The sequence below is a fragment of the Microcebus murinus genome, chromosome 12 (assembly GCF_040939455.1).
Source record: "Microcebus murinus isolate Inina chromosome 12, M.murinus_Inina_mat1.0, whole genome shotgun sequence".
NCBI lineage: Eukaryota > Metazoa > Chordata > Mammalia > Primates > Cheirogaleidae > Microcebus > Microcebus murinus.
The window spans coordinates 4,882,034-4,898,023 of NC_134115.1; the positions used below are offsets into that span (position 1 = coordinate 4,882,034).

The following is a 15,990-nucleotide window of genomic DNA, read 5'->3' on the forward strand; positions in this document are numbered from 1 at the left end:
TGTGATTGCTGTGTACACCCCATAAGATGGCTGGTTAGTCAATGACGGGTAAGACCCCTCAAGAGAGGGGCGACCTAAGCCATGCACAGCTGTTGGGGTTCAGCCAAAGATCTTAGGGGATCACCCTAAGAAAAGCTGGGAATGAGAAATGCCCCCTGTGACTTGCCTTGCCCATCCTTGCTAATCTCAGTCCATGATCTATGCCTAGAGTCTAGATCAACCACCTGGAAACCTTGAGCCAGGGGATATCTGTTTCCCTAAGGCTACGTATTCCGGAATTTATGGCCATTGCTGCAATGCCTGGGTGGTTACGTACAAGGAACTAACTTTAATTTTTTAGAGTATAAAAATAAAACTGATGTATTATTACTTGAGTCAACTGTTTATATGTGTGTCTGCATTTTTCTTTGTGTTCTGCATTTGTGTTTTGTGTTCTGTGTTCATCCTCCATCCTGTAAACGAACCATGGCACTTGTGCTAGTTAAACCTACTGGTATTTTAGGATGATGCTCTCGTTAGAGAAGGATATGATCTTGTCAGGCCCATATAGCATGGGATGAGAGGGCATCCAACAGCTTGGAGGTGGATTCCTGTTTGGATCCACATCAGAAGTCTTGATCTCAGGCAGACACTGCATTGAGACAAAGGAGGTTTATTACATAATTTTTTGTAATCACTGAAACAATAAATACTTGCCAACTTCAGAAAATGCAGAAAGTATAGTTTTAGGATTTTCAGGATAAGTGGATATTATATTTTAAAATCCAACAAAACAACTCCCCCTGAATCCATCCATACAGGATAGCCATGGTCAACAGATGTTTAAGGTCAAGAGTCAGGGTGTGATGTAAGGTAGTCTGGACTCCAGGCCTGGCTCTCCCTGCACACTTGACCTCAGGATCCTGCCTCTCTAAGGCACTGGGTCACAAGGTGTGGCCTCTGGCCAGATCATTAACATCAGGCCTCACCTGAGAGCAACTGAGTAAGAAATTCTGGGGTGGGGCCCAGTAGTCTGTGTTTATCGAGCTTTCCAGGGGGTTCCAATGCATGCTCAAGTTTGAGAACCCTTATGTTAAGCATCAGTTTCTTTTATTGTTTCTTTAGCAATGTATTTTTTTGTGATTGCATAAGTAAAATATCAAAACATTCCTGATGTAAAGATGTAACACAGTGAGACACACATAGAATGAAAAAGCAAAAGTCCATCTTAACCACATCGGGCACCAGAGTCCTTGTCAGTGGTCAGTCAGTCCCTAGCGTGCTGTGTTTTCTGTGCATCTGCGCACACACACACACACACACACACACATATTATTATGACTTGCCCTACTATTTCTCAGGTTCGTGGACTTTCAAGCTATACTTTGTCTTTCTTTCGTTAATGGAAAAAAGGCCAAACTCTTACAGAGCCAAATTTGAGGACCATGAACCCCAGCCTCTCCTGAGAAGCCTTGAGCAAGTGGACTTGCTATGGCTGGGTTGTAGTTTGGTTTTATACATTTTAGGGAGACAGGGGTTACAGGTAAAGTCATAAATCAATATGTGGGAGGCATATGTTGGTTTGTCCTAAAAAAGTGGGCCATCTGGAAGGGGGCGTGGGGGATGCTTACAGGTTATAGGTGGGTTTAAAGATCCTTTGACTTGTCATTGGTTAAAGGCGTGAAGCTTTGTCTAAAGGCTTGGAACGTTTTAAGATAAGGAGCTGTTATCAGAGATAGGCCACCGGGGACATATATTTGTGGTATAAATTGAGGACCTGCAGGCTTGTCTTGAATACCCATAGGCCTGTTAATAGATTACAAAGGATGTCTCCAAGAAGTGGGGGACATGATAAGGCATGTTTGACCTTCCTCCTTGTGGTAGGCAATTTAGTTTTGGGAAAGCCCCTTGACCAAGGGGGGGATCCACTGAGTCAGCCAGCTGGTGGGATTAGTTCACACTTTAAATAAGACCCTTCAAGGATGGATCCTCATTGTGAAAACTCATAATCAGGCCATGATCTTGAAGAGCAAACACTAGGGCTCAAGAGACAAACCACACTGCCACCCCAGGCCCCCAGGCAGGGCGCAGCGTGTGCTCATGGCATCCAGACACATCCCTGTGGCCTAGGGGTTTAGTGGTGCCTCCCTGTCACCTGAGTATTACTTTGTAGTTGACAAAGCAAAGCACCTGGACACACTCCCCTGCCTTGGGTCCCTGGAGGGTCCAAGCAACAGGCAGCACCGCAAGGAAGCTGGGCCGTGCTCAGTGGCAGCATCGATGGGTGCTGAGCGCTGTCTCTTACTGGCCACGTCTCCTGTGACTCATGAGCACAAGAAGTTTCTGTTGTCCTTGGATCCTGTCCCTCTGTCTCTAACTTCCCAGATACCGGGAAACCTCCTGCGGTCCTGCGGTTCTGCTCCAACAGTGTTTCCCGACCCTCCCCTCTGGGAAGCACGGCTGGAAGGCCGGGTCTGCTGCCAGCTTGCCTCGAACACTCGGGGCACGTGCGCCCGGCCCTCGGTGTGCCTCTGAGTGGCCGCTCAGGCTTTCCTGGGTGAGGACTCAGCAGGTGACTTATCTATGACTAATCTTTGCCAGCTCTGGGAGCTTCCTAGCCTTTGCCCTGCATTTGCCACACTCAGACTCACAGTTGCAGAGGAAGGTCTTTGTCAAGACTCTCTTTACAAAATAATGGCTTTTGTCTTCCTACTACTGGCTGTTATCACTCTTTTCTTAAGTATTGAAGGAGCAACGTGTTTCATTTATTTTCCTCTTGCTCCTGAGGAGTTGCATTTCTTTAGGGCCTTTGCAAGTTGCAGCTCTTCTTCCTATGGCTCTGAGTTCCTGCCCACACACCCCATTACTGCTTTGGAGCCTGTAATAAGCCAGCGCAGTGTATTCTAGCAGTGACATTCTCATTTCTGTTACAGGAACTCTGTATCCGCCCCTGCGTGTTTTTGCTTTTAATGTTTCTCATTCAGAAAGCTAATTTTATTCTGTAATTATTTTTAATAACAGTGCTGTTTTCCCATATTCCTCTGTTTCCCAATGAAAGCTTTCAGAAACTTGATTGGAATTTTTTTAATGTTGAGAACTTGAGTTTTCACAAAGTTTATCCACCATTGTGCTATCGACTTTTTAAGATTTGGGATATTTTTGATGCACTAACCAGGAACTGTGTGTCTAGGACTTATTGCAGGAAACAGAAAGAGCCAAAAAGCCATATGTTCTGGGACCGTCAAGGTGACCTTGAGTTTGAAGAAAGAAAACACCTTGAAACGTAAGCCGTTTTTAGCTAGTGTGAACTGTAGCTGAGCCGTCAGCCATGTGTATAAAGGTGTGCATAAGAACCTGGACTAGAGTGGACAAATAACAATGCCGCTGCACCTCGAGCCATATGCCGTGCCAGGAGCTGTGTGAGGTACTTGTAACTTACAACAAACCCAGGAGGTACAACCATTATCCTTGTTCTCATCCATGAAAACTGAGGCTCAAGGAGACTTAATCTTTTAAAAAACACCTAAAAAACCAAGGAGGTTAAAACCATTGCTAAAAGAAAAACTTTAGATAAATTAAATTTAACAGAGAGTTTAATTGAGCAATGAATAATTCCCAATTCATTCGGGCAGCCTGCAGAACCAGAATATGTTCTGTCAACGGCAAACAGCCAAATTCTGTAAAATAATTTTAAAGAGATTTATTCTGAGCCAAATTTGAGTATCATGACCCAGAGCGACTGTCAAGAGGCTTTGAGCTAGTGGACTCACTGTGGCTGGGTTACAGTTTGGTTTTTATACATTTCAGGGAGATAGGGGTTACAGGTAAAGTCATAAATCAATATGTGGGAGGCGTACATTGGTTTAGCCCCAAAAGGTGGGACATCTCGAAGGGGGCGGCTTACAGGTTATAGGTGTGCTTGAAGATTCTTTGGATTATAATTGGTTTAAGACATGAAGCTTTGTCTAAAGGCTTGGAATGTTTTAACATAAGGAGCTGTTACTGTTATCGGAGATAAGCTACTGGACATAGATTTGTTGTGCAAATTGAGGACATGCAGGTTTGTCTTTTTTTTTTGAGACAGAGTCTCGCTTTGTTGCCCAGGCTAGAGTGAGTGCCATGGCATCAGCCTAGCTCACGGCAACCTCAAACTCCTGGGCTCGAGTGATCCTTCTGCCTCAGCCTCCCGAGTAGCTGGGACTACAGGCATGAGCCACCATGCCCGGCTAATTTTTTTCTATATATTTTTAGTTGGCCAATTAATTTGTTTCTATTTATAGTAGAGACGGGGTCTCGCTCTTGCTCAGGCTGGTTTTGAACTCCTGACCTTGAGCAATCCGCCGTCTCGGCCTCCCAGAGTGCTAGGATGACAGGCGAGAGTCACTGCGCCCAGCCTCAGGTTTGTCTTGCATATCCTTAGGCCTGTTAATGGGTTACAAAGGATGTCCCCAAGAAGGGAGGGGGCATGATGAGGCCTGTCTGATCTCCCTCCTCCTGGCAGACAATTTAGTTTTAGAATATTCCTTTGGCCACGAGGGGTCCATTCAGTCAGCTGGTGGGGGGTGAGCCTTAAAATTTTATTTTGGTTCACAGTTCAGAGAGACTCTAGGGTGCCACATGGCTGGTAACGTCTGTGGACAGAAAAAGGAACGTGACACACGGGAAATGGAAGTGAGGTACAGAATCAGCTGAATGGGTGTGGCTCGTCCTGTGCCTCATTTGAACACAGTTTGAACTGTTGGCCTCCTGGGATTGGCTGAAACTTGGTGACTTGTTACCACAGGAGTTTACAGTCTCTCTACACATGCAGTTAGGTTACAGTTCATGATGTCCAGAGCAACCTTTAGGCTGAACTTAAAATATGCAAGGAAGCATCTTTAGGCTAAACTTAATTTAACACTATTGGAATCTTGGAAGAACCAACATTTGAACTTATATATGCTGAATACCTACATAAGCACTGATCAGACAAAAAAAGCTTGGAATTTACATCAGTCTCATACAGGCAAATAGCACTCTTGCCTAGACATCAGACTCCCCTGGAGAGCTGGCGGGAGGTCTGGAATTTGCATTTCTGACAAACTCCTAGGTGATGCTGCTGCTGGGATGGCAGGTGGAGATGCGCCATCGCAGACCCACAGCGCCTGTGCAAGGCTCCCTCTTTGATTTCCCAGCAATTTAGCTTTAACCTGGCTTTGGCACCCTTAATTTTGCTGTCCCATGTGATGGCTTTCATAGGCATGACTAATAAAGTCTAAGGTCATGGACGGCAATACGAGACAATCAATTTCTCTCTACCAGAGCATCCTAACAGGTGCAGATACATGTTTATAAATTGATGACATGAATGAGGAGATTTTGACATGTAATTAACAAACAAGTGCTTATGTTATTGATAGCCACAACTTAATGATTGCTTAAGTATTTTAAAGTCACTGAAGAGATACCTTTTTGGCTAGTACCAGAAACCAAAAAGGTAAATTATGCAGTATACGAACAATAAAATATTCATATTATGATAGATTTTCCTTTGGGTCTAGTGTGGATGAAATCAACAGGCACTGTGATTCCAAATGGACTTCAGAAGATGTCTGTAAGGTCATCGAGGGTAGATATCACCAAGGTTAATTATTGATAAATTCTCCTGACCTCCTCTGGCTGGGAAGGTTTGGTGGCTGGGGAGCAGGAGGGTGGAGCAATGTGTAGCTATCCTAGCGGGGTTGACTCTGTCTCTCCTAGACAGGTGCTCTGGCAGTTCCCGTGGCAACCCCAGCACTACGACTCGCGGGCCTAGCTGGGACCATGCGCCCATCCTGACCAGTGTCTGGGGCCAGGGAAGTGGAGTTCAGTGACAGGCATGGACAAGCCCTCCTGAGGCCTGTTGGGGGCCGAGGGCTGCTCTCACCCACTCTCCTCCCTCCTCCAGGATGACTGTCAAGAGGGTCATTGAGGAGCAGATTCCAGATGCCTTGCAATTAGAGTCACCAGACATCCTTGGGCACTTTGTGACTAATTCTGATTGCACCTTGGAGGTCCACTCTTGTCAAGCACCTTTATATGTGGTGGAAAATATGTTTAGTTTTTCATTATTTTGAAATGGTGCATGAAATAAGGGAACACGTTCTTGTTACAAAATGTGTAAACAGGAACATTCAGAGGTAAAAGGCCTTCTTCCTGCCCTTCTTACTTTCCACGCACCCCCTACCCTGGCAGAACCTAGCCCATCCTTGTCTCCTCCCTGTGCCCTCATGTCTCCAGAGGGGGACACAATGAACCTAGTGTCCTTAGGTTCACACTCTTGGGTGGTCTGCTCCCTGTGACTCTGGGCTGACCTTGTGACTTGCTTTAACCAAAAGTGAATTTTAAGGTGTTATCCCCCATAAAGCTTATTTTTCCCATTCAGCCCATTGCATTTGGCAGAAAATTCAGATGAGTGGATTGGCCATGAGATATGACAATGATGAAAACTTCAGTTAAAAAATGAGTCATTTCTCTGCGTTGGCATTCTTTCCAGATGATGAAATTTTGGGAGCTTTTAATGAATTAAAGCTGCATTTGCCTGAAGCAGCCGGTTAAGTTACTGAGTTCAAAAACAATTATGTGCATGGTAGGATAAGAAGATACATATGCAACGATGTTGCTATTCAATCACCAGTATTGTTTCTGCCAAATATGTGGTGTGTATGAGTGCTTGCAGAATGGATTTCCATGTACCCAAAACAACGTGGTAGAATGGCACAGAAGACGGGAAAACTTATTAGGGGGTGCTCATGTTGGTGTAGATAGAATTATAGAAGCATTTCAAAAAGAGCAGCGCCACATAGCAAATGAACATGAACATATTTATTCACAAGGAAAATCATGCCCTAAAAGAAAAAAAGCAGCTATTCACCATGATGAAAGACTTCAAATTATAATGCATGTGTGGTGGTGAACCATCACAGCTTTGGATCACTGTCCTTAAAAGACTTAGGCTGCCTTTCAAGGCATTTCAGGGGACCACAGTTACATATTCTACTTCTTCATGAGTACAGTTCGTTTGGTCATACTGTCATAGCTGTGCGACTATCATTAGTATATCTGAGTGTTTATGCTTGCAAAAATATGTACGATTGTCTATTTTATTGTGTAAAGTGGGCTATGAAGTGTTCAGTCATGTTTTTATGTTGCTAAAAAAATTCCCTGTTAAAATGTAAATAAATACATTTTAAAGAATTTTTAAATTAACTTTTACAGAATCATATTTTTGGAATTTTGATCTTTTGGGAGTTCAACATTTGAAATTATAGCATTTGATATTGTGTCTCCATTATAGCATTTGATATTTATGGCCCAACCCCCAAAATTTCAGTCTATGCAGGAAATGAAATGGTGAACATCTATCTTTGCACATACAATTTCAGGCACTGATACATGAATAGAGGCCTACAGCTAAACTTAATGGTTCAAAGGGCAAACATGTTTTTCATATCCATAGATATTTCCAAATAGTTCTCCAAGAAGGTTTCGCCAAGTTACATTTGCTGCAAGAATATGTGAGAAGGCCCATTTTCCTGTGTCCTTATCACATTTGGCCATTCTCATGGGGGAAAAATTATATCTCCTTCAGTGTTAATTTTAATTTCTCTGATCACACTCTTTACAGATTGTCTTCTTTTGCGAATTTCCTGTTTTGCATCATTTGTCCACTTTTTTTTATTGAGTTGTTGTGTTTAATGACTCATAGAAACTGTTTGAGTACCCTGAATTTTAATTTTTTTCTGTAAAATTTATTGCATTTTTCTCAGTTTTTCACTTGCCTTTTTATGCTATTTATATCATTTGTGCTGTTCTACAAAAATTTTTGGCCTTCCCGAGTTCACTGATGGCGTCTGGGTTTTAGGTCATGTTTTACACATATTATTCTCTGGTTTCTTGTAATGTTTTTATGATTTTGTTTCTTAGCTTTAGCTCTTTAAGCCTTTTAAGCTTTATTTTTGTGTCTGGGGCAAGCTGGGCGTGACGGGGAGGGTGTGCTATTCCCACGCCAGCGTGCGACACGCGCCCGGCACAACCGCACAGGGCCCTGGCTCGCTGTCAGACGCGCCCCTCTTCGCACCGCGTGGCTGACCCATCGGCACGTTTTCCGGCTGTCCCGCCTTTTCTTCAGTGACACCTGGGAATGTGTGTGCTCTTCCTCCTGGCCTCTGTTCCAATGCCCGTTCCCATGGCAATATCATGTAACGTTCACCATTCCTTTTCATTTTTATCTTTTCCAGAAATTTCTTTGTCTTCTTAAGGATCTTCTTTGGCTGTAAAAACTTTAGAATAAACTTTCTAAGTTCTGAGGAAAAAAGCCTTCTTGGAACTTTATTCATCGCAGTAAAATTCTAAACTAATTTGGGGGAGAAATAGCATGTTTTTTATATTAAATCTTCGAGGCTAGACGGCATGATATGTCTTTCTATATAAGCAGTTTTTCTTTGTTTTATTCATCCTCCATTACAATTTTCTTCAATTTGGTTTTGCACATTTCTTGTTAAATTTGTTTCATGCTTTTTTTTTGCTATTGTAAATGATGTACTTCCCCCATTATATTCCTATTTTCTTTTGCTAGCATTTACCTGAGATAGAATGTTTTATCTCCATAATATTTTCTTTTTTTTATTCATCAGTCTACTTAACACATACATATTTTTACACAGTGTGAAAGGCTTTGACCTTCAATTGGCAGGTTTAATCCCTTCATGATTATTGTGATTACTGAGGTGTTTGGACTTGTTACTGATGTTTATATTTTTTCTTTGCCTTTGTCTTTCACTTGTGTATTTTCTAATTTACACCCCCCCCTTTTTGAGACAGAGTCTTGCTTTGTGTCCCTGGCTAGAGTGCAGTGGCCTCATCCATAGCTCACTGCAACCTCTAACTCCTGGCTTGAGTGATCCTCCTGCCTCAGCTTCCCGAGTGGCTGGGACTACAGGTGCACACCACAACGCCTGGCTAACTTTTTTGTATTTTTAGTATAGACAGGGTCTCACTCTTTCTCAGGCTGGTCTTGAACTCTTGACCTCGAGTGATCCGCCGGCCTTGGCCTCCCCAAGTGCTAGGACTATGGGCATGAGCCACCACATCCAGCCTACCCCTTCTTTTTACCAGCTGGGCTATTTTTGTTTGTTTCTTCCTTTTACTCTGTAGTAGTCTGGAGGTCAATCATTCTATTCTTATTTTTACAGTGGTTTATAATTTTTTATCCACATATGTAAACTTATATTTTTCTAATGCTACTTAAAATCACTGAGTTCTGGACCTACTCCCACAAAACACAGCAGCCCTTGGTATGATTTCCTTTTCCTCCACCACCTTTCTTTCCATGTTGAGATCTTCTGAGATACTCGTTCCTGATCATCATACAAACATATCCATAATTATCAGGGCATAAGTTGTACCTGTAACTTTTGTTGATTCTTTTCTTCTCATTGTTTCTTGCAGCCCACCTCCTCCTCTCTCTGCACTCGCTGTTTTTCTGGAATAGTTCTGCCAGAGAATGTCTGTGGGTGGTTGGCTTTCTGAATCCTTGCTCTGCCCTCCCACTAGTTTGGGTGGATAAAGCATTTTGGCTCAATACTTCTTTAGAATTTTGATGATGTTACTTGTCTTCCTGTATTTGCTGCTAAAAGAGAATTTGAACGGTACTCCAACCCTCCTTCCTTTGTAAGTAAGCTGTTTTGTTTTTTGTTTTTCCCAATCATGGAAAGCTTTTAGAGGATTTCTGTCTTGAACCTTTTGTCCTGAAATTAGGCTACCATGTGTTCATGAGTGGGTCTTTTTTCACATTTCTTCTGTGAGCCCTGAAAATATGAAGACTCTTCTCCCTCTAACACTAGTTTATTTTTTGTTGTTGTTCTTGAATTTTTCTTTCCCTCTATTTTTTAATTTTCTTTTTCCAGAATTCCTATGAGGCAGATGTAGCTAAACTCTAAGACTTTACACCTCCAAACTCTAAGACATTACACCGCCATCCCAGCCTCTGGCAGCGGGCGTTTTCTGGGCTTCCTTGCCACCTCCGTGACTCTTCCATTTGGTGTGTGTCTAGAGCCCGCTGACTGAGTTTTCAATTTTTACCCTAAATCAATAGATTTTCTTTCTGCTAGCAAAAAACATGAAGACACAGAATAGAAAAATCAAACCCTCATTCCCAGTGGTAGCCAAAACTTTTAAAAAACTGCCATGGGATACGCTGAAGAAACAAAGTGTAGTATATTATGTGAAATTCCAATCAGAATCCAAATAGTTCTGAAGGGTGGGGGAACTTCACAAAGTGACTTTAAAGTTCTTAAGGAAAAATACATATAAGAGACAGGAATTGACAAATGAAATGTAACAGAATACAGTTCAGATAAAGGTCCACACAGAAATAGGAATTTAATATACCACAAAATCAGCACATCGACTCAGGAACAAATGGATGAATTATGAAGCAAGTGGCACCGATATGCGCAACAGCCCACCTGGAAGGCAAGTGTCACGGCTCATCCGTCTCCCAGGTAGACAAATACATTCTGAGTGAGAAGCTGAATGGAAAACATTAAATAAAACACTTATAAATGAACGCATAAATAAATAAATACATATTGTTAAGATAAAATTTAGGAAAATATTTGTAAGAACCTGGGGTCAGGAAGGCCTTCTTAAGCAAAACAGGACACTTAGAAGCCAAACAGAAAATGATCGACACATGTGACTATCGTCATTATTACAGTAATACTTTTTAACAGGTAAAATGTAGAAATCATCAAAGGAACAATGATTGGATAGGAGGTTAACAACCTGTTAATCTTTAAGAAAAAGATTTAAAAAATGTGATAGAAAACAGGTCAAGAGCTATGAACTGTCAATTAACAGAAAAAGAAATGCAAATAGTCAATGAATGAGAAAAATAACCCCATTAGATATAAGAGAAATGCAGATTAAAACAGAATGAGTTACTTTTGCCCAACGTTGGCAAAGATTCAAAGGAGTGGTGCTGTGGTTATGGAGGACAGACAGCATTATGCTTGCTTACATGCTGGGGTGGCAGACAAACTGCACACCCTTGGAGGGTAATTCGTCTTTGTGAATTTGGTAGATGTTCACATACTCTGCAAATACAGTGTTGGTGGTAATCATATAACTCTGAGAAGTTAGGCGCGGCCTACACATAACTCTGCAAAGGAAATGGTGGCTTATTTACATAATTCTGTGAATGCAATGGTGGTAACCACGTACCTCTACATTGAATCTACATTGTGGAATTCACATAGATCTGCAACACTGGTTGTGATCTTAGCAGGATGTAATCCTAAAACTCCGTCATGTGGATTATTGTCATATTTACATAACTCTGCAATGTTGGTTGTTATTCACATGATAGTGGTGATAGTGGTATTCACATAATTTCGTGGTGGTAGTTGTGGTACAAACAGAACTCTGTGATGGTGTTGGTGGTAGTTACATGCTGCGATGTTGTCATGGTATTCATGTAATTCTGCAACATTGTCCATGGTATCCGGTTCACCCTGTGACATTGACGAGGGTATTCATGGGATTCTGTGATGTCGGTATTCACATAACTCAGTGGTATTGTTCCTGGGATTCATATGAGTGTGACATTGCAGGTTGTGTTATTCGCATAACTGAGTGTTGGTGTTGGTATTGACATAGTTTTGTGTCATTGTTTGAGGTGTTCATGTAGCTGTGATGTCAGTTGTTGTATTTGCATAATGCTGTGGTGTTGGTGGTGGCAGCATGCATGTCTCTCCAACATTGGTAGAGGAGGATTTACATAATCTGAGGGATTTGTTGTGGTATTCACACAACCCTGCCATGCTTTTCATGGTACTGCATGCTTGTGCAACACTGGTGGTGTTATTTATTGTATCTGTGATGTGGTGATGGTATTAGTCACATAACTCTACAACTTGGTCATGGTATTTACATGACTCTGATGACAGTGACATTGACATTAACATAACATTGCAAAGTAGTGGCGATGGTATTCATGTAAATCTGTGACTTTGGTCAGGATATTCACAAAACTCTGCACCAATGGTGGTGGCAGTATTTGCATAGCTCTGTGGTGCTAGTCATGGTATTGGCATATGACTGCAATGTTGGTGGTGGGAAATTCAAATAATTGCCTTGGTGGTGGTATTCTCTTAACACGCCACAGTGATTGAGGTATTCAAGTAACTCTGTGATAATGGTTGTGGTGGCAGTCATATAACTCTGTCATGGTATTAGATGTAGCAGTGCCAAAATTCTGCAAAGTTGGTTGTAGCTTTCACATATCTTAGTGACAACCACAGTGGTATTTGTATGACCCTGCCATGGTGGTCATGCTGGTATCCACACAACTGTACTATTGGTGGTGGTATTCACACACCTGCAATGGCGGTTGCAGTATTCACACACATCTCTGAGGTTGTCAGTTGTTGGTGGTAGTCACATAACTTTGCAACAGTGCTGATGGTTATGTTCACATAACTCTGCAATGTTGCTTGTACTAGTGTTCTTAAAACTGTGCAATGTTGGGTGTGGCTGTGTTTACACAAATACTGGTCATGGTTTTCCCCTAACTCTGCAGTGGTGGATGTGGTATTTGCATAACTCTGAGTCTTTAGTTGTGTTATTCCATATAAATACATTCATCTTTGATATCCTCAGAGGAATAGTTCCATGACCCTCAAGGATACTAAAGTCCACAATAATCCAGTCCCCGATATCAAATGGCACAGCATATGCATGTAACCTATCCACACCCTCCTGTAAACTTTAAATCCTTTCTATGTTACTTATAACACCTAACACAGGGTAAATGTTATGTAAATGGCTTTTGTGCTGTTTTTTCTTTTCCCAAATACTTTCCATCCACAGTTGGTTGAATCCCTGGATGCAGAATGAGCAGATATGGAGGGCTAACTGTATACATCCATGGTGGGGCAGGTATTCGTATAGCTCTGTAATGGGGGGTGGTAGTCGCATAACTCTGTATTGTTGTTCATAGTTTTCGCATAGCTCTGTGACATTTTCATGATATTTACATAATTCCACAGTGATGATGGTGGTATTCATGTAATTCTGCCACATTGTTTTTGTGTGACATTTTCATAATTCTCGCAGCTCTGGAACATCATGGTGGTGGTGGTATTCCCGGAACTGTATGAGGTTGGCGTGCATGGTGTTCACATAACTGTGCTTTCAGTTGTGGTATTCCTCCAGCTCTGTGGCACTGGTCATGGTTTTCACATAGCTCTGTGATGGTGGATGTGGTGTTTGAATAACTGTGATTTTGATGGTGGTAGAATTTCCGTGGCACTGGTCCTGTTATTCACATGAATCTGTGATGTGGGTTGTTGTAATCACATAACTGCAATGCTGGTGGTAGTCTGATTCATCTATCTCTGTGCCTTGGTCATGGAATTCTTGTAACTGAGGTGGTGGTGGTGGTATTCGAGTGACTGCATTGGTGGTGGTGTTCTCTTGACACTGCCACAGTGGCTGAGGAATTCATATAACTCTGTGATGATGGCTGTGGTGGCAGTCATATAACTCTGTGGTGGTGTCAGGTGTGGTAATCCTGTAACTACACAGAGCTTGTTGCAGCCCTCACATATCTTAGTGACAATGGTGATATTGGCAGTAATGCAATGGTGGGAGTAATAGTCACATTTATGATATAGAAACTTAGGCTTAGAGAAATTTAAAGTTTTGCTTAAAGTTGCAAAACAAGATATGACAAAGCCAGGCTCAAATTCAGGTTTGCTAAGTATTTCAAATACAGTCTTTTCTTTACCATACCATAAGATTTCTTCTGGCTAAATCTAAATTTAAATGCATTTGTCTAAAACATCTGTACCTTCAAACTCCCCAAGGGCTTTCGAAGATAAATATTGTATCTAGTTCTTTATTCATAATTTTAGTTATGTCCATATATTCACATACACATGTATATTTTCATGTGTGAAACTGATGAAAATTTAGCTACACATTTATATGTATGTATTTGAACTTCTGAAAATTTATATTAAGTGAGGCAGAAGAGGGCTTTCCGATAAGCCTTAAGTAAAGCACCTTTTAGATAATGAAGTTTAATGTTGATGAAAGTGTTGGTCATGAAATGTGATGTTGGGGTCTGGGTGGTGGTTTTATGGCAAATATGTGTTTAAACAATCATTGACTTAAACATTTAAGATTTCTGCATTTTGGCTGGGTGCGAAGGCTCACGCCAATCCTAGCACTCTGGGAGGCTGAGGCGGGAGGATCATTTGAGCTCAGGAGTTCGAGACCAGCCTGAACAAGAGCAAGACCCCATCTCTACCAAAAATAGAAAAACTTAGCCGGCCATGGTGGCGCATGCCTGTAGTCCCAGCTACTCGGGAGGCTGAGGGAGGAGGATCGCTTGAGCCCAGGAGTTTGAGGTTGCTGTGAGCTAGGCTGACGCCACGGCACTCTAGCCCGGGCAACAGAGTGAGACTCTGTCTCAAAAAAAAAAAATAATTCCTGCATTTTATGGCATATCAGTTTTACCTCAATAAAAGTTTTTAAAAATGTTTATCTAAATTAAATAAAAATACTAATGGGTGTTAGAAAAGCCCAATACAGTGCCAATCTGAACACTCAGGATATTTTCTTATGGCTGTTATTGCTTTTATAGAAACAGAACAGAGCCTCCCCATAGAATTTGGCATTAAAATGTTATTTAAGAAATGTGTGTGGCATCCCAGAACGCCCTTGTGTAGCTGGGAATTGTCTCTTCATCATAGTTCCCAGGGCTCATGATGTATGTTTTTTCCCCTTGCAGTACTTGGGGTGCATTGAAGTTCTACGCTCAATGAGGTCCCTTGACTTCAGTACAAGAACACAAATTACCAGGTAAGCCCTCTTGAAAATGAACTCCTGTGATTTTACTGCAGAAAGGAAAGATCTCGGTTGGGACAGCCTAGAAATCTCGAGAAGGGAAGACTGCCCCTTAGAGTGTTGATGGCTGGTGACAGAGTCAGGACTCCCTTGTCTAAGACTTTTGCTTGTTTGTCCATGTTCGTCACTTGTAGCTCTTGACAAGAGCACCATGAAGGACATGCTGCCCTTCCACGCTCTTTTTGAAATTTAGCCGCAGACCTATGGAATAACCTGAGTGTTTACATTTGTCTTTTTAACATGTAAAACTCTAATACAAGATTGGTATGGTAAAATTTACTGAACTATGTTCTTTCTAAAAAAAGAAAATCAAGATGTCAAGAGAGAATTTTTAAAAGTATACACAGAAAACAAAATGTGTAGAATTGGAAGTAGATATATCCATGGGAGTAGGCATTTAGTAAACGGACCAATTCTTTAAGGTGTATGCCATTTTGAACGGGTTTTATGTATTTTCCACCACCAACTAGGGTCCAAACAATTTTTTTTCTCCTCCCCCACGACCAGGTCCAGACTTAAGGGCCAGTATTTAAGCACTGTTTTTTAGGTAACATATTATAGTCTAGTATGGTTCCTAGTACAGCATATACCTTTAGAAAAATGTTGATTTCAAGTCATCTTGAAGAGGAGAACTGGAAAGCTAGCACAGTCTGTGAAATTGCTGCATTTCTCTGAAGCAGGAGCTTAGGCTGTTCCAGCACTTACAGAATTGCCTAATCGAGATAGTGAGCTCAGACAATGCATCGTATTTACTTTGTTCAAATCACTCTATTGTATATATTTGGATTAGCAAACCAAGATTGAGCTTTAGAAAGCAATTTTTTGTAGTAACTAGTTGCTAAATTGAGGTGTACACACCTCAATTGTGTTGTAAATACCATTATAATACCTCCTCTTCCTCACTGAAAAAATTTATGATCAAAAGAGTTAAGTTTTTTTCCTCTCCAAAATGACTTGAGATATGCAGGATGGGAACGTACCAATATCAGTGGTCTACACAAAGGAAGGAATCCACCTCCACATATTTGTAGAAAATGGTTCATGAAAATTTCAAAGTCAAAGGAATGATGTTTTTAA

The 15,990-nt window shown here is 41.6% G+C and overlaps 1 protein-coding gene across 1 annotated transcript in view; it reads left to right on the forward strand.

Moving 5' to 3' along the window:
• Positions 1-15,990, forward strand: part of SHC3 (SHC adaptor protein 3) — a 144,084-nt gene that overhangs the window by 32,606 nt on the left and 95,488 nt on the right. Inside the window, exon 2 of the mRNA XM_012773787.3 lies at positions 14,798-14,868. Within this exon, the coding sequence (XP_012629241.1) occupies positions 14,798-14,868 (71 nt within the window). The remainder of the gene's footprint in view (positions 1-14,797; positions 14,869-15,990) is intronic.